We start from the raw sequence: 26,410 nt of genomic DNA on the forward strand, positions 1-26,410 counted from the left end.
TATATAATATAAGAATCCTTAATCATTTTAAATAAAAATAAACCCCCTTATATGTATCCTGCAGCACTTGCTCAAGCTCTTTCTGTTGATGTCTTCTGGAGGAAGCCTGATAAAACAAGGTGAAGTTCCTTAGCCAGGTTCTTTGATGTCTGTTTTCATCTCTGCAGAATTATGAATTGACTCTGAAAACTGAAATTATACCTTCAAAACAGAGCTAAGAATGTTTTTCTCCTGTCCATGTTATCAATCCAGTAAAATAGAACAGAGTGCGAGTCTATCTGATCTTGTACAAAGAAGTTAACCTATCCAAAGTGCCTCATTTATAACCAAAAGAGACCTAGTCACCCATTGATTATAACTTAGGAAAAGAAAATGTGAAAGTTTCATACTTCTAACTGTTACCCTAATAAATGCTTACTAATCTGTACAAAGGTGGAATTAATGAGTCACAATCAATTTTATGTGCGTTGCGATTTTTTTCTTTACTTGGAGAGATGAGGTTTCATAAGTGAACTATGAAGACACGTATTGAGTGGTATTTATAATTTTACAAAATGAGAGAATCAGGGTAGTTAATAGCTAGGAACAGAACTCACTTTTTCTATATGAAGTTAATTGATTTCTTTAGTGTACAGGCACTGATTAATCCGAATAAATGTGATCAGTCAGAAGAGAGGGTAGTCAAAGCTGGATAGGGTCTTGGAGGCCCACAGTTGTATTTTCAGTGGCTAGATAGATGGTGGTGGAGTTAGGAAGAGGTTGCTTAGAGAGGGGTTAGGGTGCCTCTCATGAGGAAGAATTTCAATAATAACCACTTGTATGGCCTGGCCACTACCTGCCAGTGGAATATCAACCCTGATCTTCGTGCAGCTCATTTGGCGGATTCTACAATAGGGATAAGCAAGGATGCTGTGAGAGCACCCAAGAGAGGTCCCTAATCAAATCTTGTTGATGGGGTGGGGCAGAGGCCTGTGAAACTTCCTGGAAGAAGTAGTCATGATTTGATACATAAAGAGTGAGCTGGAGTACACTTAATAGAATGAGGGTGGGAGCTTTTGGCATAGTGTGAAGCCATATGCTGTGCACAAGCAGCTCACTATTCCTGGCACAGAAATGGGATCTGAGGTGTGAGGAAACGACGAGGGTTGAAGCAAGGTTGTCCCAGGTCTCGTCTCCCACCTGAGGTGCTCAGACTCTGCCCTGGCACACGGGGGAACTACTGAAAGGTTTTAAGTAGAGGAATAACATAAGATACTCATTTTAGAGAGATTATTTTCATGGCTGTGGGTTGGAAAGGTTTGAGAGAGACAAGGCTGGACATAGGTTGACTAGTAGGGATGTTGTTACAGCACTCTTGGGAGAAATCACAAGGATCTTGGGTGAGAAGTTTAAGAAATACTGGAAAAATTGGAGTTATTTGTGATTGAATGGCTGATTGCACATAGATAATGAAGGAGAGGGAAGAGCTAAGGAAGTTTCTGGTTTGGACCTTGAGGTGGATGGTTGGCCACTAACTGAGATGGAGTTAGTAGGCAGATGAGATTTGACTTGGTAAAGATACTTAATTTAATTTGAACCATACTGAGTGGAGGCATGTCATAATTAACATAAAGAAGTTTTTGTTTCTCAGAACCAAAAGGAGTATCCCTGATTAGCAGGCAGCTCTCTTCTGTGCACTAATTTGGGAATTGAGATTCCTTCTATCCATGGCCCCACCATTTTCAACATGTATTTGGCAGAAAGGGGAAGAACATGGAACATAGTGCTTGGAAGGTTTTATAGTCCAACCCTGGAATTATTATATGTCACTCTCACTCACTCTCTGTTGGTCATAACTTATCCACATGACCAACCCTAATCTCAAAGAAGGCTGGAAAATGTCTAACTGCCCAGGAACAAGAGGAAACAATTTTAGGAATTAGCTTACAGATTGTGCCACCTGGGAAACTTTTGGATATTGAAGTCTGAGACTTGGAGGAAGGATCTGAGCTGGAAATATGGCTTTAGTAGTCATCAGAGACAGGGGCAGTTTATATCATGAGAGCAGATGAAGTCACTCCCAGAGAAAAAGTAGAGGCAAGAGCAGAGGGTCAGGGACAGAGCTTTTAAGTTGGCCAACACACACAGCTGGGGTGGGAAAAGGGATGCTAGGAAGGAACTTGGAAGCCTTCTGAAGTCAGAAGACCAGGGGAGTATTGTACCTTGGAAGCCCATGAATGGAGCATTTCAAGGAGTTGGTAAAAAGTAGTGTAAAATGTAGTAGAAAGGTGCAGGAATATAGTAAAATAAACCCACAAGATGTTTACTGAATCAGGTAGTTAAATGTTAGAGACCCGATAAAGTAGTTCTCACTTCAAAGGCGTGGTCAAGGCAGAAACCAGATTTTCGTGCATTGAGGAATCAACAGGGAGGAGCTAGAGAAGGGAGCAGGAGGGAGAAACTGGAGCCAAGGGGATAGTTGATGAAACAAGGTCCCTGAGAGAACAGGAATTTTGAGTTTGTCCAAGTGTTGCTTTATGACATGCTTTTCTTTCTTCTTTTTTTTTTTTTTTTGCCCATATTATGATTGATAACTGAGATTTGTCACAAGCAATTTTGCTAACTTACCTGGTAATAAAGGCTGCAATTATATGTCTGGTTCTATATTAGCTAGTTTACATGATCAATCCACCCATCCTGGGAAATACAATTAATCTTGGAAAGGAAAACCACATTTTTCTTGGTTTTGAATACGAAGTATAATTATTGCAGAAAAGAGAAATATTACTACTCTAACTTTGTTATAACTTGGCAAAACCAAGGCAAATTGTAAATCTTTTATTTTCTCTAAAAGAGAGTTCTAGCCTCTCCTTTACATTTAAACAAATATTGATATTATATTTCTTATTTTTCCTCACTCCTACTACTCTTTAGCCAGGAGCATGTTTAGAGGCCCTTTCTTTTGTATTTTTTCATAATGGGGAAGAGTGAGATAGAAATAAAGAGGCTGACATTTGGATTGAGGTGGGTACTTAACGTTCTGGTGTTTAATATTGAGCCACAAGACCTAGTTTTATTATTAAATCACTCCACAGTTATCTTTCCCTTTTTATTCCAGTAAATCATATAGCATTAATTTAAAATGCTTTAAAAATTGTTTCTGTATATTGTACATTGTTTCTCACTTAAGACCAGAATATAGATAACAAATCTGCAAATAAGCCATTACTACCTATATACTAATGATAAAGGTGATGGCAAGAATCATTTTCAGTATGTTTTATATTGTATTTTATACAGCATTCCACAGAACTGTTCAAATGTATTCATTTTACCTTTCTATAAAAACCTTAAAACATCGCCAAAGGTCATATTTAGAATTTGAATTACCGTCGTTGGAAGTGCAATTTAATATTTGTACTTGATGCACTGAGGTTTTTTGTTTTTTGTTTTTAAAAGATTTTATTTATTTATTTGACAGAGACAGTGAGAGAGGGAACACAAACGGGGAATGGGAGAGGGAGAAGCAGGCTTCCCGTGGAGCAGGCAGCCCAGTGCGGGGCTCGATCCCAGGACCCCGGGATCATAACCTGAGCCAAAGGCAGACGCTTAATGACTGAGCCACCCAGGTGCCCTGAGGGTTTTTTTTCCCTTTTTTTAATGTTATCATGTTATTAACATAATTTCTTTTACTTTCTTTCAGAGTCTCCTATTAGGAAATAGGATCAAAGTAATAAGTAAAATATCTTTAAAATATTGATTCAGGGGCTCCTTCTGTTCCCTCTCTCACTGTGTCTCTCTGTCAAATAAATAAAATCTTAAAAGAAAATAAAATAGTTTAAATCTACTTTCTAGAAAAAGATAGATAACCGTATTCATCTTTTATTCTTAATTCCTATTTTGCTACCTGGTTTATAATTGACCTTGAATAAAAAATATTTGTGAATTGAGGATAATGCTTGAGTCAGTATCTTTTTAGAAAATTTTTTAAGTGTGTCATAATAGAGCACGCAGCATTTCTAGTTCATCTTATTGCTGTGTTCTTTGTATACTTGATACCGGAGTCAGTCCTTAACTGCAAAAAGATGAGTTGGCCATGAAATGAGTATCCAGCAATCATCTCTCCATTATGCTAGCCAGAATACATTTCAGAGCTAAAGTTGCACCATTCAAGATATGTATGTTTGCTGATGAGATTTTAAAAGAAAGCCACACTTTGTGTCACCCTGGCCCAGTGTTTCAGTCATGCCCAGAATCTCTTCTTCATCACAGGCCTATTTTTCTCCAAGAATCACTTTTCCTCTTGTGATTTATGTAAAGGTATATTTTTAGCTTCGTAACCTCTCTTTTATCAGCTTCTTGTTTTGTATGTCGAATAGGATGTTGGATTTTGGGGAGGGAGTTAGAGACGGCTGTGAGGTCTGTTTCACATCTCTGTAAAATGGCAAGCATTGTGTTGGACATGTGGATAGAGTGGTAAATTTCGATATCTGGCATAGTCCCCTCCCTCAAGGAGCAGTAGGTATAACGTAGGCCTGTTCCCTCCTCTCTTGTGCGGTCTAACAGTTCTAATTCTACACCCAATTCTATCCCTTCCATAGAACTTATTTGGGCACCACATCATTATATTAGTCACACTAGCTGCTGTAACAAGTAGGACTCCTCAATTTCAGTGACTTAGCACCCTATACTTTTACTTTTCACTCATATCGTACAGTGCAGCGTGTTTCTGAGTAAGTGGGTTCTGCTGCACACAGTCATTTAAAGACCCTGAAGAACCCCGGAGGAAGCTCAGTCATCCTCCAAGGTCACCTTGGATGTCAGTGTCCAGATTACAGAAGGCAAAAGAGCATAAGGAGCCTGGAAATCACAGGTATCAATCACCTCCCTCTCTCCATTGTCTAGAGCTCAGGCACATGGCCACCCATAACTTCAGTCCATAACCGGGAAATGCAAGTCATTGAGCCCCAAAAGAGTGGCTGCTAAGGTGGGTTGAAGGGCAATGATGAATTTCCCACCTGCATTGGAGAGTTAAGTCTCATCTAACCCTGTTTCTTTCTGCTGAAATAGATAGAATGAACTGTTTTCCTTTAGTGATTGATTCTGTTTCAGAAATCATCTGGGAACCGAAATGGAAGGAAATAGGTTATTTTCTTTCTCCAATACAATGAACTTACTTTAAAAAACAGGAAAACCAAATATTTGAAGGTGTTACTATTAACCTGCTAGAAATGCTTTCTCCTAGGCGATGCTGTGTTCTCTTGGCCATCTGGCACACTGCCGTTGTGCAGCACCTCCTCTGTGAGATCCCTGGGAGCCGCCTCTTCCCGCCCGTTTCCCCAGGAACAGACAGCACTGGCATCCTCCCTGCTCTCTGCTAGGACGTGAACGTGCCTGTGTTAATTTAATCCACTCACCCCTCACTCATCCAAGCACTGATAAGATTAAAAAAAAAGGTTGAAATTCACTGTGTTACAATTACAGACTAACTAGCAACGATGCAGGGTGAAAAGGCACTTAGCACTAAGGCTCTTGGGGATGAGGGAGTTGTGGCAATGCTTCTTTTAGAGGGAGGAAGTTTCGGGCGCCTGGGGGGCTCAGTGGATTAGGCATCGGACTCTTGATTTTTGGCTCAGGTCATGGTCTCCGGGTCGTGAGATTGAGCCCTGCGTCAGGCTCCCCACTCAGCGGGGCATCTGATTCTCCCTCTCCCTCTGCCCCTTCTCTCACTCTCTCTCTCAGATAACTAACTAACTAACTAAATAAATCAGTCAGTCAGTCTGTCTGACTGAGGAAGTTTGGTCCAAATCTCCTTGATTACTCATGGATGCTTTTCCTCCCCCAGATGATGAAGTTTATGAGAAAAAGAGTCCTGTTGTGATCATCTCTAACTCTAGCACCCAGTATAGTGACAGGCTCATCATACTAGACATGCAGTAAACCAGATAGACTGGATGATGATATATGTCAATGAATTTATAAATTTTATTTATTCCACAATTTTCTATACATTATCTCATGTACTTCTCATAACAGCTTTATGAGAGGGCAGATATTCTTACTCTTGGTTTATAGGTAATGGATTCAGAGATAATTCAGAGAATTTGCCAATGTCCTTCAGTGGGCTAATGGAATAAATCTTAGGTGTTCTGCCCCTAAGCTTATGTATATGGGCAAGAATGTTCTTTTTAGCAGAAACAAAAAGACGGTTCTTCTGTCATGTTCTGAAGCTCTGTATATTCCTGCCAGCACAGTGTTTTGTACCCAGTATGTGTTCTATAAATATTTCTTAAATAATTGACGATGATTTAAAAATGTATAAATCAGATTCGCCAGAATTGGACAGGCTTCTTATTAGAGACTGGCATAAGCTTTTACCTATTATCGTTGTGCCACAGGTAAAAAAATTTGCCTCTGGTATATTCTAATTCAAGGATTTTTTTTTTTTTTTTAAATTCAAGGAGTTTTTAAAATGCTACTTTGGTTTCTGCTTTTCTTTGGCTTCTTCATTCTGCTAGCACTTATACCCTTAGAGTCTTCCCAAGGACACTGTGAAAGCTGAGACTGGATGGATGTTCTTACCACAACAGGTTAATTCATTTTATAATGGACTTCCTTTAATGTCCTTTGATGCTCTAAAATCTCAAACTTCCTCAGTATTGGAGTTTATGATAGACATTGATTGCTTCCATCTCTGAATTACTCAAATTTCATCCTATAAAGGTAGAGAAAATATATTTCTCTACAGAAATATGAAAATAATATACCTAGCTTACTAAAATTGCAGCTAACTAAGGATGAAGGCATGGCTCATAGAAGTATAAAATTACATAGATATTCTGCTTTATCGAACGTACATGTCTGAAGACAGACTTACTTTGGACCTTCCATTTCTGTCCCGCTCCCTGCTCCCCTCCCACTGCTACCCCACAGCCACTTCAGCTGCAGCCCATCTCATTTAGCGGAGATGGTCCACGAAGACATCCTGACCACTTGCTCTTTTCCTTTATATAATGCACATCTAATTCATGTTTGTGCAGTGTTGGCATTGGCCTCTAAAGTGTTTCTGAAATCACAGGGTTTGAGACCTCTATGTTTGAGAGCCAGGTGTGAGTACATTGCCTAATCTACTTGTAGCTATGAAATTACGGAGAAGGAGCTGAGAGTTTACTGTCAAATCAGCAAGAGGACTTGGATTAAAAAATAAATAAAATTTTAAGGAGGCTTCAATGTTAGAAGATATTTCTCTTCAGTATACTTAAGAATTTATTTCATCATCTCTAGAAACACCTGCTTTTTTTTAAGACTCTGTAACCAGGAGACAGAACAGACAGTAGGAATTATTCAGAGTGTGTGGCCCGTAGAATGTGGCTGGTAAATGTTTAATGAATGAGGAGATGGACAGGTGAACAAAAATAGAATGGTGATGGTGAAAGGCCCAGAACTCTGCTTCTGTTTTCTGTTTTTGCTTAACAGCGCTATACTATTTGTTTTGTTTGACTTACTTTTCTAAGAGCAAGATAAATGCCAAGTTTTAGAAAGACAGACCCACCTTTTCATATTAATCATTTCGAGGGAAACACCATTAGTGCCTTAGCCTACTACCTAATGGTATTTTAATCTGCAGGAAATCCAAGAGAGTGCTTTAGAAAGTGTTTGTAATTGAAGAATCAGTGGTGCCGATTATGTGTTTAAATAGAGGGAAGTGGATGTCAGGGGCATGTGGATTTCAATCTGCTATTATTGTAATAATAAAGTACCAGAATTCTGAAATGGTTCTTAAGATTTTTCTGACCCACTGATTGTGTCTTATTGCTCATATATCATCAACAAAATAATGTTAGCCACGTGTAATAAAAGTGACATCATAGTATTTGTCCTGAACTTACCCTTCAATCATAGAATAATAGAGAAACAGAATATTAATATTGTAAAGGTTCTAATACTAAGCAATAAGGGTCAGTGAGTTTTCCTCACTCATTATTCCAGTGACTTATTCTTGCCAGTTAATTTTGTTCTGCCCCATACTAAAAGAAGTGAAAAAGAATTACATCTTCTTTTCCATTTCTGTTTTGCAGGGGAAGATGGTGAAAGGAATGGGAGGGGCTATGGATCTAGTGTCCAGTGCGAAGACCAAAGTGGTGGTCACCATGGAGCATTCTGCAAAGGTAACGTGTGCTACATTTGGAAATTCCCAGTATGCCGAAATCCTGTCATCAGTTGTGGTTTTTATTGTTTTCTCAGGCTCGTCCAAATTGATAGCATTTATATTTTAGAGAGAAAGGTTGCAAATAAAAGCAGTTATTTATACTCATTCAGCTAAGTGGTTCTTTAACTTTGAGCGAAAGAAACAGTGGGGTATTCTTTAATTATTTGCATACACAATAAAAGTAAAAACTATAATGTCTTCAAACTCAGTGAAAAGATGTCAGGGCAGATGTTGCAATTCAGGTTTAAAGATGATTAGAGTGGCTACTCTCTGCATGCAAAATGAAAAACAACAGAATATGGCCTTTCAACAACAGTTATTTTCAAGTGGACAATCTGGCCTCTTACTAAGGCTGTGAAGTGCCATTTTGGGAAGGGTGAGAAAATGGTGGACTTGGTGATAGCAAGCGTCCTTATTCTGAAAAGTAAGATACTTTTATTTTGAGTGCTGATTATGTATTAAGTACTTCTATTATTTGGAATGACAAACCACAAAAATCGTGGAGCTTACACTTGGTGGTGGTGGTGTGGTGGTGATGATGATGGTTATGATGATGATGATGGTATCATCATCCTACAAAATAACAGCTAGCATTTATTGAGCTTACTGTTATTGACAGTATACTAAGCACTCTGTGCGTATTTGCATGTATAAGCCCATGAACCTGATACAGGTATTTTTTATGGTTTCTAAAACAGCTTCAGAGAGGTTAAGTTCCTTGCGTGAGGTCGTATAACTAGTGGAACTGAGATTAGAACTGGGTGTCTGTGATTCCAAAGTCCAGTCTTCTAACTACAGAGCTGTCAGTATAACTTTGTTCCTTGTTCCCAACTCAGTGTTTTTGAACCAACTGAGCTAATTGCCTTTCTGACCTGAATCCGTGGGTTTCTGATGATTTGCAAAATTGATACTGGGTGGTACTCTCTTCATTGTCTACGCTCTTTGTTCATTTCCCTTTATTTTTTATAATTCTTAGTTTTAACATAAAATCTACCTGTTCTCACCTTGAGACCTGCTAATTTGAATGGAAATGTTAGTTCATTTGTCCTGGGTTTTTTTTGTTTGTTTGTTTTGTTTGTTTGTTTTTTGAGAGACAGAAAGCATGTGCTGCCGGGAGGGGCAGAGGGGCAGAGAGAGTCTCCTGCAGGCTCCACGCCCAGCATGGAGCCTGACACGGGGCTGATCTCAGGATCTTGAGATCACGACCCAAGCCAAAATCAAGAGTCGGAAGCTTAACCGACTGAGCCACCCAGGCGTCCCTTGCCCTGTTTTTATTTAGAGATGCAGCATTCTGGGAGAGTTTGCATCTGTCTTGCTTCCCATGAGGGAGTTCTGTTACAGAGTGATGTGTGCCATGAAATGGTTTTGTTGTGAAAACTGTAATAAATATGAAAATATCATAAATTGTTTTGTAAACAGTGGAAAGTAAGCAGTAGAGCATAAATATGAAACAATAGAAATGAAACCAACACAGGTGACTTCTGAGAGATGCCTTGCAAAAGCATCCAGGATACTTCATTTCAAAGGCAAAAAGATGCCAAGCATGCAAATAAAATCCAAATATTTTCTGGAACATAATGTCTAATTTGGAGAAAACTCTTTCTGACTTCCTTTTTGTTGTTACTTTAATGTTGATGCATAGGCATTGAAGCCCAACTCATTTTAGATTATTGTTGTGCATTCGTTTTCAAAACATTAGGCCTGTATTTAGCAAATTCTTTCTCTCTCTCTCTCTCTCTCTCTTTTTTTTAAAGTCTTTTGTCTCGGTCAGAATTTCTGAAACAGGAAAAGAAATGGTTCTTCAAACTTTTGATTAGAAATCCCTAATTAAAGCTTTTTACAGAAACAAGATACTTTTACTCTTTTCTTCCTAGGCAGTTTTTTGGTGTCTAGCTACCTTTTTTCTTAGGCTTCTTTTCATCTCTTAACATGTCCTTCTTCTGCCCTCTAAAAATGGCAAGAAAATGAAGGAAAGTAGTAACAGTTTGAGTCTTTATGAGGTACAAGGCCTTGTGCTTGGCATTGTACATACTGAATCTTGTTAGCTTCTCAGTGACCCTCTTAAGTAAGACTGCGATGTGGGCAGGTTAAGAAACTTGTTCAGGTATGTGATAGAGCTAGGGGCTTCACTCAGTTTGTTCAAGCTTGTGTTCATTATATCATACCAGGCTGCAACTTCATCAGAGCTAACTCTGCACCAGTGTTTCACCCAAATCTGCCCTTTTCTGGAAGCTTCAGGTTTCAGAATGATCACTTTCCTTTTTTGAGTTTCCCCTAAGACTCTTCTTGCTTTGGTGAGACAGGTACCTGCAAAAATACCTGTTCTTCTCTAGGCTCTTCCTCAGATACCTTCTTGTCTTGCTCCCTCAGTTCACTCAGGTCTCTGCTCAAAGTGTCAGAGGAGCTTTCCCCCAACTATTCTGTAAAACAGAAGTACCCCCTCTTCTGATGGACCGTCATCGCCTTCTTCAATAGAATGTAAGTTCTGTGAGGGCAGGGGATCTGTCCATTGTAAGAGCTGAAGCGAATCATGTCTTACACCCATTAGGACTCAAGAAATACCTTTTGAATTCATTAATTCTTCAAATAATAATGAGACTTTGAACACGTAGAGCACTTTTAACTTTTTTGAAGCAGTTTCACGACCGCCTCCATTTCTCATCATTACAATACTCTTGTGAGGTAGGTCTTGTTTACTTTGCAAAGGAAAACAAACCCAATGCCATAGAGGTTAATTATTCTGGTAAAAGTCAAGTACAAAATTAGGAGCAAAAGCAAGCTGAGAATCCATGTATCCTCCCTTTGGGCCCCCATTTTTTTCTAATAACCTTTTTTGTCTGGCAGGTACCATTACCACTAACAATATAAAAGAAAGTGCTTTGTTCTCAGTATTGTATACTGGAAATATTTCCTAAGGGTATAACTTTCAGAACACAAAAGCAGAGAAATTCGGTCATAGTTGTCATTTATTGGAAACAAGCAAAGCTTGGGTACCTATTTTAGAGAACATAAATGAAAGATCTCTTTCTAAAACAGGTTTAGATTTTATTTTTATTACAGTAGGAGGTCTGGATTCTGAAAGGATGAAAAGAATCATAATTATATTAAGATATTGGGAGTAAGTCTTTATGAATAAGTTTTTGATTACATCTAATCTATATCTGATAGCAAAGGTGACCTAGAGAAATCTTGAATGCAGTTTTACATTGTCTTTACTTTATATGGAGAGGAATTATATAAAGTAAATGAGGTTTATTAGTCCTATTTATTTTGGACCAAATGTGTTACCAAAGGCCAACAAATGTGAAAGATTTTTTTAAAAAATTCTTTCCTGGGAAACATTCTTGGAATAATTTTCAGCAGCATTGAGAAGTATCCCAAGGTAAATAAAGTATTTCTTTGTTGGAATAATTTATGATTAACATGGTTTCGGCTGGTTTAATTGTTTTCATTCATAGAAGCTTGTCAATATTTTATAAGTTGTTAATGAGACTATTTTGTGGCTGGGATCTGTTTAGGGAAAAAAATATTTACCTTTAAAATATAGATATCCTTACATGGTTTTGCCTTTTTATTTCTCCATCAATGATGGAAATGCCTGCCAAAAAAATTTTATAATGGAAAAGAAAGCAAGCAGAACACAGTCCAACAACCAATAAAGCTCTTTAAAATGTCTTATAGAAATTTAATTAAGATAATAACTCTAAATTCTGAGGCTTTGAATATCCACAGTTCTTAAAAGGAAAACTAACTCACAGAGAAGCTTTCTGATGTACCACAGCAATCCATGAATGGAAAGAGAAAATCACTCCTGTTCACGCCTGGGCTGTACCATCCTTAGGCTAGAGATCATAGGATGCAATCTTTAGAGAGAAAATAAAAGGCCATGATAAAGATTTTTGTGTTATATGTAAGAAAAATGGCCATCTATTCTAAGATCTCAAAACCCTGAAGACTATTTTCAGGGAAATGCCTTGCTGTATGTACTGTCTCATTTGGTTAGCCTTCCCATTGAGAATGTGCCTGTAACCGCAAACTGTTATTACATCCACATATTAAACCATTTTGTAATAGCAACTGTCTCTACTTCAGAGCTAGCTGAGTCTTTCTGCTCAAGTCCTTTGTGGATTATTGGAATCCCTACCAAATAGGTACTGTGTAAAGGCCAAAAATACCCCATGAGTATAAACTCAGTGTGAGTAATATCACCTTTTCCTTTTACCCCGCATGTCCTGGTTTTCCTTAGTTAGCCAATCCCATGTTTCTTTGCTGTTTCTTTTCAATCTTCATAGTGATTTGACAGTCAGTGTGTTTTGTAATACGACATTCCCTGGGAGGTGTGTTTTTGTGTGTATGTATATGGACGCTTTTTCACTTGGTGAAAGCATTGAGACCAGTGGGGAGAAGGAAAGACAAGGGACAGTGACATTCAGGCTTCTTTTATCATGTTTTGGCAAAAACCCAAAGAGAGATCTGTCCTAGGTTTCATTGTGCCCCCAGACGAAGTATTGAATATTCTCTTGTAAAATTCAGCTTATGTAGCCCCTTTTCAGTGTGTTAATGCAAGCCTTGAAGCTGTAGGAGAGAGTGGGCAGAAGAGGTAGAATAACCATAATTCACCCAGCTTCTCTCTTGACTTACAGATGTGTATGTTTCATACTGCCGTCTTGAGATGTCTTTGCTTCTCCCTTTGATCGTACCTTTATTTATCTCCCCAAAGTCTTGTAAGCCCCATCACATACTTCTGTATACTTCTGTGCTTCTCCGAGTGAGTTCAGAGATGTTGGGACTGTACAAGTACATACCTTGGGACTAGAAAGCGGCCTCCGGTGGTCCTTAAATATTCAGTCATGTGGTATTCTACAGCTCTAGCTCCGTTGGAGTTCCCTCAGTCTGAATTACAATATTCAGACAGCCAGTCCTGAAGAATAGGGAGGGTGTTACCATTTAAATGTGGGGTGATGGAGTCTGTGGTGGTGTGTGGTTCAAGTAGCATGAACAAAGGCTTTAAGACTTGGTCCTTTAAGGAACAGAATTTGCCTTCTCTGTATTTGATCATTAGGGCTTTCCCAAAGAAGTTTCCTGAAAGAAGAAATATGTTGCAGCCACATTTAAAAAGCACCTAACAGAAAAGATGGGCATAAAATGGCGTTTTATTTAAAGCAAAACCTTATTACATGCACGCTCCGTTGCCTCAGGGGAATAAAATGCTGATATCAAATGCAAAAATCATCATGTTGTGAAAAAGAGAGCTTGTTGTTTGGGATTAAGTCCATTGTGATAACATGAAGCTTACCATCGTGATAACAAGGGGGATTTATTATCATTTAACCAGAGTTGTTTGTTACTGAAGAATTTAGATGCAGGATTTCACACAAGTATCTAAAGAATTAAAGAGAGATCACCATGAAGCAAGTAATAGGAAGTACTGAGTCCCTAAATCATTAAAAAGAAAACGTGACTTCCCAGGTCTTTACATAAACCCTGTAAGTGACCAAGGGGGAAACAGAAAGACTGGAGAAGCAGATGGAAGAAAGAGATTTAGCTCTTCATCAAGGTTATGATGAAGTTAGCAAATATAAGGGCATAGTGAAATCAGGAGCCCCTGAGGCTAGTCAGAGCATTTTTAATGCTGCACTTTGTATCCATTCCTCTACCTTTTGTGGCATTTCTTTATGGGGAAAGACAGAAAGAAGCAAAATGATCAGGATGAACCACACCCCACTGACCCTAAATATTTGTGTGTAGATTCCACCCCTCCTACTACTGCATTTTGTGCGATTTCTACAGTGATCAGGTAAGGTAGACAAGGCCATTGTAGGGGGAACCACGGTACAGGGAATTGAAGGGACCAGGTGACCGTTCAAAGGCAGATGCAAGAGAAAAATAAATGGGTCTTTGGACTCTTAACACAGCGTTCTTTGCTACCACACTACCCTGCCATCTCTTTTTTAGGATTTATTATTTTTTTATTTTTTTTTTAAAGATTTTATTTATTTATTTGACAGAGACATAGCGGGAGAGGGAACACAAGCATGGGGGGTGGGAGGGGAAGAAGCAGGCTTCCCGCTGAGCAGGGAGCCCTATGTGGGACTCGATCCCAGGACCCTCGGATCATGAGCTGAGCCGAAGGTAGATGCTTAACGATGGAGCCACCCAGGCGCTTGTTCCTCCTTTGTGAGTCATTAATCTGTGCTCCTGCTATACCACATTGTAAGGCTCAGCCCGGCATGGTTAGAATAGAGCGCTAAAGGGGGAGTTAGTCCTATTTTGGCTTCATAGCTAACCTATTGTTGAATATTGAAATTGTGACATTCTTTTGTCTTTTTACCTCTCATTTTCTCTCTTTCCTTGATCTGTGTTGTGTCTTAAAGCTAAATGTGAATGGAGTCCTCTAGTGACATTGTTCTCACTGCAAGAAGGCACTTGGCAGTTTCCTAGGCCAGCCATATGTGGTTTCATTAGTTCTGCGGTCTCAGGAATTGTGGTTAGACCATTTTCTGCACAATTACATGTCTAACTTCATATAGAGCTCCCAAAGAATTCCCCGGTAGATGGTAGAAATGTTAAATATGTTTTGTATAAACAATAGTAGCTAACATTTATAGAGCACTTGTTGAGTGCTGGACACTTGCATCTCATTTTGCAAGAACCCCATGGGGTAAGGCTGATGAGGGTGGGGCAGAGGCCCACACACTTTGCACAGCCAGCGTGGAGCAGAGCCAGCCTTTACCCCCCCGGGTTCTTTGGCTCCAGCCCACACTCTTAACCATACACTGTACTGTTTATATAGCAAATAGTCTAGAAAAGGTGTCTTCTGGGAGCTCACAGTTCTGTCTGTTGAAATTCCTGATTCCTCCTAAAACGGAGTTGGTTGTTCATTAAAATCCAAGTTGTTTCTTTCACACCAGACGCAGATCTTGCTCAAATAATGAGAACAAAGTAAGAGCTCCCTACAAAAAATGTTCTTCAGAGGCCCACAGATTGTTCACTTTGTTCCCAGGCAGGCCCGGAATTCATTGTGACATGCCTTATTTGAGTTATATTAAATGTAAGGAGACCTGACAACTGTACAAGCTTGAATATTCATCATTAATTTCAGCTCTTTAATTAAGCTTCTCTGACACATGCAAACTTTCTTTGAAACTGGAAAGGAAAATAGAGCATTAGAAATGTAAAGTGAAAATGAGGTTTTATTTCTACAATTATAAATGTTCTTATACAGTAAGATCCAGAAGCATATAACTTGTTATTAAAGGTGTAATGTCTATCCATTTTATATGTATTTCACACTCATTTTGGTTAAATTAAAGTAATAGAGTTTGTCTTTTTGAAATCCATCTGGGATTCCCAGGAGACCTTCCATTTTCCTCCCCATTCATTTATTCAGAAAATACTTGGGTAATGCACATGACATCATGTGTGGTGTTTTTAGATCCAAAAAGAAGCAATAGAAGCATTTTGCCATTTTTTAATAGAAGATTTAGAATATGATGGGATAGCCTTCACCCTCGAGGGAAATATTAATTTAGGCTCCTGTTGCTTGATACTTAGAAAGAAGCTTAATCATAATCATAATCAGAGCTAATGTTTCAGCTGTGTTCCATACATGTCCCAGAGGCCACCTCTACACCTGGGATGTAGGGATGGGGGTTGGAGGATGGGGGAGAAGGGGGGAAAACCTGCTTTCCGCTTTTTTTTTTTTTTTGAGTATAGTTGACACACAATGTTATGTTAGTTTCAGGTGTATAGCATAGTGATTCAACAAGTTTGTACATTATGCTGTGCTCCCCAGAGGTGTAGCTGCCATCTGTCCTGAAACATTGATACATGGCTAGTACAGTATCATTGACTGTATTCCTTCTATTCCTTATGCTGTGTCCTCTCTTGCCATGACTTACTCATTCTGTAACTGGAAGCCGGTACCTCCCACTCCTCTTTACTGACTTTGCCTAACCCCCACCTACTTTCTGCTCTTTTTTTTTTTTTTTTTAAGATTTTATTTGTTTATTTGACAGAGAGAGACACAGGGAGAGAGGGAACACAAGCAGGGGGAGTGGGAGAGGGAGAAGCAGGCTTCCCACCGAGCAGGGAGCCCGCTGCGATGCGGGGCTCCATCCCAGGACCCTGGGATCATGACCTGAGCCGAAGGCAGACGCTTAACGACTGAACCACTCAGGCGCCCCACCTGCTTTTCTACTCTTAATCCCTTTTTATTTTATGTTTGAAGAAAGGGTACAGTAGCTAAAAGAAGCTTTGAAAAAATATGAATTTCGGCCAGCTCACACATTTTACTAATAAGCAAACTGAGGCTCAGACAAACCCTAGGAAAAGCGCAAATAGCCGTATGAGAATATGAATATAATCAGGGTGTACTACACTGCCTGGCCCTGCAGTGAACAGTTTTACATGGTCATTTAGACAGAACAATGTACATTCTAACCACAGAGTTAACTACGAATTATGACACCTCTACTGAAGAACTGCAGATGATGAAGGAGAATGGGTTTTGTGAGACAGTTAAGTCTTCATGTGCCATAATAAGTTAGTAGATAGATGGGCGCCTGGGTGGCTCAGATGGTTAAGCGTCTGCCTTCAGCTCAGGTCATGATCCCAGGGTCCTGGGATCGAGTCCCACATTGGGCTCCCTGCTTCTCCCTCTGCCTCTCTCTCTCTCTGTCTTTCATGAAAAATAAATAAAATCTTCAAAAAAAAAAAAAAGATGCTGTTTTAAAAAAAGTTAGTAGAGTCTAAAATGGATTAATCAAGAAATAAATAGCATGGTAAACACAATATTTAAAAACTAAGTGGTAACAGGAAAAATGTGTAGAGATAGAAAATGCTAAGAAAAGTAAAATAAAATGGATTCCTGTTGAGAACAGGTCTAAAAGTAAGGAGGGGAGGCTAGGCACTGCTGTATTTATGTATGTTTTACTTCTCTAACAAACAAAATTAATTTAAAAAAGGGTATTAGACATTTTGTTTTATGTGTGCTTCCTATCCTTGGTGAATAATAGCTCATGTTTGTCAAGGAGATCGTTCCCTGAAAGAGAAAAATAAGCAGGACACTAGAAGTGAAATTTCTCATTACAGGATATGAGGACTGAGAATTGAGAAGTCCAATTTGTGGCAAGGTGTTTCCCACCTAAATAATTTATGACTTTGGCTATTCATTTGGTATTCTCCCTAAATTATTTCAGGGACAGAAACTGTCTCCAGAAGGAAAGCAAAAGTGTGACTGTGCAAACATTTTAAAACAGCCTGTACCTAAGGGACAATTTCTCTGATGGTTCCTGTTTGTCCTATCGTTATTCTACTTCTAAACAAGAATTGGTCCCTAACTACTCTTTTTGATGTTCCTTCTTTAAAACAGGGAAATGTACATAAAATCATGGAGAAATGTACATTGCCACTGACTGGAAAGCAATGTGTTAACCGCATCATTACTGAGAAGGTACGGTGCCTGTTTTTATTCCCTCTAATGCCTATCACCCCTTTTTTTATTTATAAGCATTTTTAGAATTTTTTTTGTTACCCTCTAAAACTGTTGTGTTGGTAGTTATAAGATCAATTTAGTCCGTGGGTAGACTGAATAGGAAAATTCATCAATTTAATGTTTCTAAATGTAGAATTCTTAACGTGCAACTCTCTGAAAATACGCATATACAGACTTGAACTGCTGTCCTTGGTAACTTTGACAGTGTGTATAATCAAAGAAAAGTTTTATTCATCCTTTTACTTGGACTGTTAAGATGTCTAAGATAGATGATATATATAAAGTTAAGAATATTCCTACCTTTCTTCTTTGCTTTCCCAAATCACAAGTGCAAATTGTTGGATTTCATTTTGGGAAAGTCAGCCAAAATTGGGTTTTAATCCTTTGGGTTCAGATTGCAGGAAAAGTCCCATAGTGAGCCAAGCAATTTATTCTATGGTTCTTGCATGCTTTCAGCTCTCTTTTATAAAGTGGACTTCAGAACACACCAGCCACTTTCATGCTTCTCTAGATTTTTTCTTAGATGGAAAATGTTGGTTAATGGTACAACTGGAAACTGCTTAGATCTGAGAGCAGCCTCAGTGACAGTTGTCTATAGTCATTTTTCTGACCCAGATTTGAACCTCGAATGTTGGAATGACATAAGTCTCAGAAGTGAGCTAGGAGGGTGTCGTTCTGATTCAATATCTTGGTGAAAGCAAAAAACAAAATTACCTGTATCAGGGTTGGTTTGTTTGGATGCTCTTCCTTTTGCTGAGAGCTGTAGAGATGGCATCCTGCCATTAACCTGGTTTGCTGCCCCTCACTGAGTGTGGTAAGCACCCTAAAGCAGCCCTGTGAGGGGGAGGTTCATAATACCTTACAAAGCCACATTTTAAACAGCATTCTGTTCTAAATGGTGCCTTCCCCTAGGACCGTTTATGCAGAATTCCATTAAGATGACTTGTAGAGAATAGAAGTTGGATAAAAGGGCAGAATATTTTATTTCACCATTTATTCCCTGAGTCTTACCACTTCTTGAACCCCTCCAAAACTGTGGTGACAGGGCTTATTGAAAAGAATCCATTACTTTGAAAATAAAGACAAAGCGGTCCTCGAGCCTGTTTTCTTTAAGAAAGTGGTAGACCTTGGAAGGATAATTCCAGCAGCATTTCCCCCTTGATCTTTGTCTTCTAAGTAAGCCCTCTCCCTGGGCCATGCATACTCTGTCCTTGCTCTTACCAGCTCAGTGCTCTTACCTGCAATACCTTCCACGTGACTCTGCCTCCCCAAATCCTATCCATCCTTTAAGCCTAATGCAGTTTCCATTTTTGTAATCTCAGCACTCATGGCTTCATCCTTCAAAGGATGCACCATTCCTTTTGGCACCTGTTATCTTACACCTACATTTCCTTATGATAGAACATATTATTTAACTTTACTGCCATTTTTAAAAACTTGTATATCCTTTCTTCCCGTCCACATTATTGTTTTATACATTTATTCATTTAATAAGCATTTTGTGAGCATTTTGTCTGAACTAGAGTATTCCCAATAGTGTGTTACAGAAAAGAGAACAGTCCCTGCCCCAAGGGAGCACATTCAGGAGGGCTAGACACCCAGGCTCCAGCAGGACCCACAGTTAGAGTAATACATGTGATAAAGACCATGATAGTGATACATGCTGGATGGTGAGTTAGGAACGTAGAGAGAGGCTGCCTAACAGCCTGGGGAGATGTCAGGAAAGCTTCTAATGGTATCAAATACAAACCTTTTCTTTCTTTTTGTTTTTAAGATTTATTTATTTATTTTTAGAGAGCAGGTGGGGAGGGAGGGGCAGAGGGAGAGGGAGAAAGAAACTTCAGCAGGCTCTACACTGAATGCAGAGCCTGATGCAGGGCTCGATCTCACGACCCTGAGATCTCAACCTGAGCCGAAACCAAGAGTCGGATGCTTAACTGACTACACCACCCAAGCATTCCAAATATAAACTTTTTGTGTTTTGCAAGGCATTTCACAGATTCTACCTTTTCTCCTCCAGTCTCAATTTCTCTTTCCACCTTTATATTCTCCCCACTTCAGCTGCACTGAAATGCTGTGAATTATGTTGTCTTCCGCACCCCCCCATGTTCTTCTGGGACTTTGCACATCCTGTTTCTCTCCCTGGAATACTCTTCCCACCATTTTCATCTGGCTAATACCCACTCATTTTTTTTATGTCTCAGCTATATGTTTCCTTCTCAGGCAAATCTTCCCTATCTCTCCACAAGTCTTCTGGGTGCTTCTCTGAATCCTAGTATATACCCTAACTCAACACTGACCACTGTATTGAAATAACCTCTGAACTCTGCCTGTCTCACTCATTACTGTTTATCCAGGACTCTGCATGGTATTTGCCCTTACACAGTGAATGCTTGTTGAATAAATGTACTGCACTTCTCTTGATGAGAAAGTTGATAGATGAGTGATGAGTCTTGAAAGGTAAGTAGGGGTGTACAAGTGAGAATAAGACCAAAGAGGCCCTTCTACGCAAAGGAAAGAAAATAGGCAGAGTCATGGTGGAATTATAAAATAAGCTGCCTACCCAAGGACCTGCCAGTGGAACAGTTTAGAGTGAGGGCAGGACCAGACTCCAAAGACTACAGTTGGAAAGACAGTGAAGGGCTAAGTCATAAAGGGATGTGGGGGTGCCTGGGTGGCTCTGTCAGTTGAACCTCCAACTCTTGATTTCTGTTCAGGTCATGATCTCAGGGCTGTGAGAGGGAGCCCCCGGTAGGGCTCCTCCCTGAGTGTGGAGCCTGCTTTGAGATACTCTTCCCTCTCTCTCTGTCCGTCCCCCAACCCCTACTCGTCTGTGCATGTGCACACACACACTTGCTTTCTCTCTTAAAAGTGAATGAATGAATGACTGTGAATGCCTTGTTAAGAAATTTGGGTTTTATCTGGAAGGTAGTTGGGAGCCCTTCAATGATTTTAGATTGATTAGATTTGCATTTTAAAAAAACAATGTAGCTTTTATGCAGAGTCGGGGGAGAAGAGATGAGACAGTCCAGTTAGAAGACTCCTGCGGTGATGTAGGCCAGAAATATCAGGGCCACGGGACAGAAGGACGGATTTGAGAGACCCAGATGGACTCAACCTAGCTAGATGACGCAGTGGATATGACTGCTAAAGCAGAGGTGCTTCCTCAGAGTTCCTAATGAAGCCCAGACTGTAGGAGGAGACGGGGAGGAGCAGTGGGAGGTAGGAAAAGAATGGGTTCAGTTTGGACACACTCAGTTTGATATTCCTGAATATGGTAACATCCTGAACATCCGGTCAGAGATTTTTTTTTTAAGATTTTATTTATTTGAGAGACAGAGAGTGCATGAACGGGAGTGGGGGTGGGGTGCAGAGGGAGAAGCAGATTCCCTGCTGAGCAGGGAACCTGATGCGATGACTATGCTGGGCTGGATCCCAGGACCCTGAGATCAGGATCTGAGCAGAAGGCAGACGCTTAACCGACTGAGCCACCCAGGCGCCCCTCCAGTCAGAGATTTCTGATAAACAATTAGAGATGTGGATCTGGAGCTCAGAGGGAAGTCAGGATTGGACTAAACTTGTGGAAGTCATTAGCACATGGGGATAATTGGAGCCTTTACTGGAGATGACAGCAAAAAATGGGCAAAGTGAAAGGCAGCTGTGGAACCTCAGGGAAGGGAATGGTGCATGTTTACCCCTGTGCTCTAGATATAGTAGGTACTCAATACATCTCTTTTGAAAGAGTGAATGAGAATGCAGTGCCATTAAGGGCAATGAATGTGTTCAAGCCCTGCCATGGCAGATATGGGACTAGAATTCCATTTTCAACTTCTAAGGAAAATTCCATTGGTTTGCCATTTGAAAGAGGCTTTGGGGATATTTTGACCCTGATTTCCTAGTTTCGTGCTGCTAGAATGAGATTGCGAAAGATGCTTTCCTTGCCAGCAGCTGGGTATGATTAACTGCTTTGTCTGTAATGTAGTCTCCCGTTTTTATCAAGGTTTTGTTTATACTGCTAAATGAAAATCTTCCTAAATGTTTCAAAAGTAAATTTTCTTCATTTTAATAATAGATGCTTGGCTTTCTAGTATATGACCTTGAGAGCTAATTAGGGTTTGATAAAGGTGTTAAAAGTTTTTAAAAGCAGTAAGTCAGTTTGCCATAGATCTTCTCACCCTGATCACTGAAGCCTTATATTCATGATATCACAGTTATCTTCTCCTCAAATCCCTTCCCTGCCTATTCCTAATAACACAATCTGGAGTTTTTTATTTGTTCCATTTTGATAAATTTATAGTTCCATTTTTGCAGGGGAAAGAAAATCAGTATGAATAATGCTTGACACATTTTCTGCAAAGCAAAAGTATCCATTTAAAAACATTTTTAAGTTGTCATTTTGGAATTAAATAATCTAATGCAGCATACAGACATTCCTAAATGACCATTTTCTTTCCTCTCAAAACACATATTTCTGCTGAAAAAAGTTTTTTTAGGAATATTTTTTGTGCAAACAAAAAGGAAGTTTGCCAGAACGTTTCCTTCACCAGGTTATCTGTGAATTTATCAGAGAATGCAGGTATCACTGGTCCTCTTAATGTTTTGCTCATGGGGAAAAAAATCAGTTAACTGGAAACGAGCATTTCGGGTCTTTGATTTGAGTTCACACACAGGTGACAATAAGTTAAGCTATTAAGGGGAAAGAACTTGGAGGTATGGTGCCCCTGCTGTGTCTTAGGCATGATGCCAGGTGCTCAGAGTATGTTTATTTTATTTGTCCTGTATAACAGTCTTGGGAAGTGGGGTTTTTTGATATCCACGTATACATGCAAAGACAGGTTCACCAAAGACCGCTTAGCTAGCATGTTGCAGAGCTGGCATTCCAGTTCAGCTTGAGAGCCAGGATTCTTTTCCTTTACATGTGGCTGTATCTTCATATTAGCCTTCTAAGCCGGAGTGTATTTAAAATGGCAGTTTAAGGTTTGATTTCCAATCTAGCTGAAAATCAAGATCAGCCTGCGAATAATAGTTGAATGCAAGGTAAATCTGGAGGACGGGAGGGATATAGGAAACGTAAGTCTGGGTAAAAGGAAACTAGCTGTGGAAGCTGAGAGTGGGAAAAGTGTCGTTGCTCTGGAGGACAACTTGTAGACCCAGCGAGTGACAGTCAGAGGGAAGCAGTTTGGGGCTCTTATGGTTAGAGTGTCCTATCCATAGACAGCCTAATCTGCCATGAGCCAAGTGAGCCTCCTGACGCTGAAGCTTCCCGGCAGAGCCCCAGTGACCATCTCAGAAGAATGTTTTCCTGAGTGGGAGGTTATATTAAATGACTTTGTAGGTCCCTTCCACTCAGGTTGTCATATTGCCAGTTGTAACAGCAGGTGTCCTAAATCAGATACAACATGTTGAGGTCACACTATACCATTTGGCACTACCATCCCCTGGTGTTACCAACCAGTGTTGTAAAGGAATGTTTAGAGTGGGAGGTTAGCCTTCTCATGCTTGTCCCAAGCACAAGCATCTTCATTTGAGTGCGTATCAGAGGGAGATTCTCATGCTATCCTCTCGCACCTGTGTGTCTTCACAGGACTTAGAGGGAAAGTTTTAATGCTTACCTGGGGGTCTTTCAGGATCAGGACTGCGATCCCTTTATAGTTACTTGTAGGCACTTCTGAATGCCTGCCTTCTTTTATTTCTTGTAATTTATTACCCAGCAGCGTTGATCCGCTTTCCCTACCGTCCTTGTGCATTCACCTTCCAAATTTCTCCTCCCTCCCTACTTTTCTGCATTCCTTTCTCTCTTCAAATCATCATTATTCATCTAATTGAAATTTTGACCCAGAAGTGTTAGACCTCACTAAAGGAAAGTAGTTTAAAAAAAAACAACTGGTTACAAAGGTGGCAAGTGCCATCAATAGTCAACACTCATTTATTTTCTGGCATCAACAGTGCTCCATAGCTAATTGCCGATTAGGGAGCTGGCATTTATTCTCACCAAAAGGTAATCGTTAGAGTTGACATTTTCTCATTGCTGATTTTCGGAGTCTTTTGTCCTGGGTCTTGTCTCTCCTTTAAGAACTTGAGAGGTTATTTCTGTTTCATGTTATAAAATAATTACCCTGATAGAAATTGTCATTGTTGTTTTCTTGATTCTGACAGGCTGTATTTGATGTGGACAACAAGAAAGGACTGACTCTGATTGAACTCTGGGAAGGCCTGACCGTGGATGACATAAAAAAGAGCACTGGGTGTGATTTTGCAGTAAGTGTTTCTGTGAACAAATCTAGCCACTTGTCCTATATCATGAGCTTGATTAATGGGTGTTTATAGGACATGAACCATTAATTTGTGATCATTTTTGGAGTTGACCTTTACAGAGAACAGGAGTGAAAAGGGAGGGTGCCTTCAGATGAGAGCAGGTGGGAGCAGGAGCAGGCTCTGACTCACGGCCAGCTTTTGGCTCAGGAGTCAGAAGCAGGAGGGGGAGGAACCCCCAGAAGTGGCTGGAAGCAGAAGGTGGAGCTTGAACTCTAAGCTACTTTCTGTAAAGTCCCTAGCAGTCCTTTGTTCTTGGTTACCTGTCAGCTGTGGCTAGACTAAATTGACTCAAAAATGTGAGCCACACACGGAGAAATGATACTGCCTTGTTTTAAACCCAGCTATGATTTATGGCTTTCTCTTTGATTAACTTTGATGCCTGGTAATTCCATCCATGGAACATATTAGAATGATGAGCTCTGACACTGAGTTAGTCACAAAATAGGTGTATCCTGCATTTAAAGAAAAACCCGGTGCATAAAAACTGAGACTTATAAAGGACATAAACATCAGGGGAGTATACATTTAAGAAACCCACAAATAAGGAGAATAGTACTATAATATAAATAATCATCCTTTAATGTTAAGTGCTTGTTAATGAATCACTGATCACCTACCTAATGGGAGTTGAGAGGATGGCTCAGTCCATTGGAAATTAATCAAAAGTAAAGGGGAGGGGCGCCTGGGTGGCTCAGTTGTTGGGCATCTGCCTTCGGCTCGGGTCATGATCCCAGAGTCCTGGGATCGAGCCCCGCATCGGGCTCCCTGTTCGGCGGGAAGCCTGCTTCTCCCTCTCCCATTCCTCCTGCTTGTGTTCCTTCTCTCTCTGTGTTTCTCTCTGTCAAATAAATAAATAAATAAATAAAATCTAAATAAAAAAAAGTAAAGGGGAAATGTCTCTGAAGAACTGAAGGAAAAGAATTTGCCTCTCACCTTTTTAAGAAGGGATCTAGTTAAAATGAAATATATTTATAATGGGAAGAAATTTGAAGCTACCCATCCTAGAGAAAGCAATTTAACAAAACTTATTCAGTAAGTCATGCATATATTTCATAGACTTCTTTCTTAGGTACTACCTCTTGGCTGGTACCTATTGGTGCATAACAAATTCCTGTAAAAACAATTTTGCTGCATAATTCATTATCCACATAGAACTGTTTCTGGTACTATATGAGGGTCTTTGTCTATTAACCTTTTTTGGATTTCCCTTTGGAAAAAAGAAGCCTGTCAGCAGTACCTCGCACAAAAAGCACATCTTTAATTAGCTTTTCAATAACCTTTAACAATTTAGTATATTTGCTTTTATCAATTCTAGTGATAAAAGCAAACAATTCTTCTTATGTATCAGCTCTTCTTTGTATTTTTACCCTATGTGGATAAGTTAACCTCTTTATCAGGTAACAATTTTGAGATCCACATCATGTTCAATTCTTTGCTACAAAAGAGAATATGCAAAGAAAGGACCCTTATCTATTTTTTTTTCTTTCATGTAGGTAAGTCAGGATGAAAAAGGTGGAGTTTTACTGTTTTTGCCCTTTTTTTTTTTAAGTGCTAGTTTCCATGTCTCAGTGCACTGAAAAATACCTCTGTGGTTTTTGTTTTATTACCATATCACTCCTCCTTCTCTTTTGCATTAACATGTGATCGATCTTGTTTCCTCCAAATTAGGGTGTTGAGATAAAATATTAATTTGTATGTTAATGTTGTCCAAAAATGAAAAGGTGTGGTAGCAACTGAACCATCTCAACAAAAGAACTCACTTTTGAGGATCTGGTGATCAATGGCATCCCTTTAGACCCTGACAAATGAAATCACATATAGCAGATTATTTTTCTGTAATGCTAGGGACTGGAATGCTCTAATTAATAACATGTTCTGTTTAATAGCTGGGTTATCAATAAAATACATTTAGTCATAAAAGCACATTGAGGATAACATTTCTTGATCGTTCAGAAGTTATTTCATGTCATACTCTAGAAGCTATTCCATGTGGTTATTACTGCATAGGTAGCATTTTACTCTATGTGTGACTTCATGTAAGTTAGTCAAAATTTTTTCTTGAGAAAAGGCCCACTCAGTCTTCACTGTACATCTGGAAATACGCATTCTAGAAGGGAATAGTCAGACAGCCAGGTTGTTGCATAATAAGAAAGGGTAAAAACATAGGTCAGAATAATTTTGAAAATGTGTTGGCTAACATTTTCTCATATGAAAGCTCTGACCAGCTAATGAAAATGTCAGATTTCTGTATATCACTCCATGTGTTACTGCCAGTTACTTGATGGGCCGAGGTAGAAAGAAAAGGAGAAATCCCACCACTTAAATTGCATTATCTCCAAAGTCTCTTTTTCCACTGAGTAGTTAATTCAAACAGTTATATTCATTTCTTTCTTTTCTAATGCATGCTTATG

The 26,410-nt window shown here is 39.5% G+C and overlaps 1 protein-coding gene across 2 annotated transcripts in view; it reads left to right on the forward strand.

Annotated features, from left to right (window-relative positions):
• The window catches only part of OXCT1 (3-oxoacid CoA-transferase 1), a 127,738-nt gene that overhangs the window by 96,409 nt on the left and 4,919 nt on the right, over window positions 1-26,410 (forward strand). For both annotated transcript variants that reach the window (XM_073890952.1, XM_025867345.2), the window contains 3 exons: window positions 8,058-8,147; window positions 17,562-17,642; window positions 23,841-23,942. In XM_073890952.1, coding sequence (XP_073747053.1) covers window positions 8,058-8,147; window positions 17,562-17,642; window positions 23,841-23,942 — 273 coding nt within the window. The remainder of the gene's footprint in view (window positions 1-8,057; window positions 8,148-17,561; window positions 17,643-23,840; window positions 23,943-26,410) is intronic.

This window comes from Callorhinus ursinus, unplaced genomic scaffold (genome assembly GCF_003265705.2).
Source record: "Callorhinus ursinus isolate GAN/ISIS: 27379988/994484 unplaced genomic scaffold, GSC_fseal_2.0 scaffold3, whole genome shotgun sequence".
Lineage (NCBI taxonomy): Eukaryota > Metazoa > Chordata > Mammalia > Carnivora > Otariidae > Callorhinus > Callorhinus ursinus.